The sequence below is a fragment of the Austrofundulus limnaeus genome, unplaced genomic scaffold (genome assembly GCF_001266775.1).
Source record: "Austrofundulus limnaeus strain Quisiro unplaced genomic scaffold, Austrofundulus_limnaeus-1.0 Scaffold693, whole genome shotgun sequence".
NCBI lineage: Eukaryota > Metazoa > Chordata > Actinopteri > Cyprinodontiformes > Rivulidae > Austrofundulus > Austrofundulus limnaeus.
The window spans coordinates 196,819-197,825 of NW_013953095.1; the positions used below are offsets into that span (position 1 = coordinate 196,819).

The following is a 1,007-nucleotide window of genomic DNA, read 5'->3' on the forward strand; positions in this document are numbered from 1 at the left end:
GTGTTTACATCCATCGCTGCCATGTTTGTAATGACTTATCATGAGAACAAACGTATTCACGTGACTTTAATAACATTTCTTACTTAATGGACAAACCGCAGTTGTGAAACTGTTTTTTCGACATTAACAGAATATCGACAAAGTTTTGCGCACATTTGTAATGGAAGTGCAGCTAGTGTGATTCCAGATTTTTTCCTCCCATTTTGGTGTCTCCTAACTAGTGGAAAACAGCCAGTCTAATGAGACACAGACGTTACACTCAGTGAATAGTCTTGTTCTTTAAATTATTGGGGTGGTTTGTATTCATACATGTTTATTTGTAGTATTGCTGTTTCATGATAACATTGATATAGCTGGCCTTGGATCACTGTGATGAAATGCATTAGCCTCTCTGTGAAGTGGAGCTACTTTGAATCAGTCGTTTTCYTCTCTGTTTCTCTTCCCTCTGTTCTTTATCCTCAGTGCTACAGTTAAGACTTCAGCAGAGGAGGACTCGAGAGCAGCTGGCAGACCAGGTCATCATGCCTCGTGAGTAACGCCGAGCTGCTACAGAACATACATTTCCTGCAGTGAATTACAATTACTGCACATAGATTTAACACCAACTTTGGCACAATTAGCTTTAATATGTGGTAGTTTATAACAGGAATCAATGGGCTGCATCCAGATCATTATCTGTCACTCACATGAAGTCAATGGAAAATCAAAAATGATGTATTCATTCTGCATCGCACATCCAAAAACTCTGCTTTCATTTTGAAATCAGTGTTTGCAGTGGTTTGTTTCTAACGGCCAGCTCTGAAGTGTTTACATTAGAACTCGTGCTAGCAGCGTCACAAGTCTCTCTTCTGGTAAGAGATCTAAGAGTCACAATCATTTCAGCCTGACACAAAAAAGCAGACTTTTTAACAAGATCTGGACTTTTATGTATTCCCTTTGTCAAAKAGGTGACAAAGCAATGAGCTGGAAAACAGATCCCAGTTTGTAAAGATTACAACATATATATA

General features: G+C 38.8%; 1 protein-coding gene across 1 annotated transcript in view; it reads left to right on the forward strand.

Annotated features, from left to right (window-relative positions):
• Positions 1-1,007, forward strand: part of myocd (myocardin) — a gene marked incomplete in the record, with an annotated part of 48,031 nt that overhangs the window by 14,717 nt on the left and 32,307 nt on the right. The window contains 1 exon segment of the mRNA XM_014027876.1: positions 463-528. Coding sequence (XP_013883330.1) covers positions 463-528 — 66 coding nt within the window.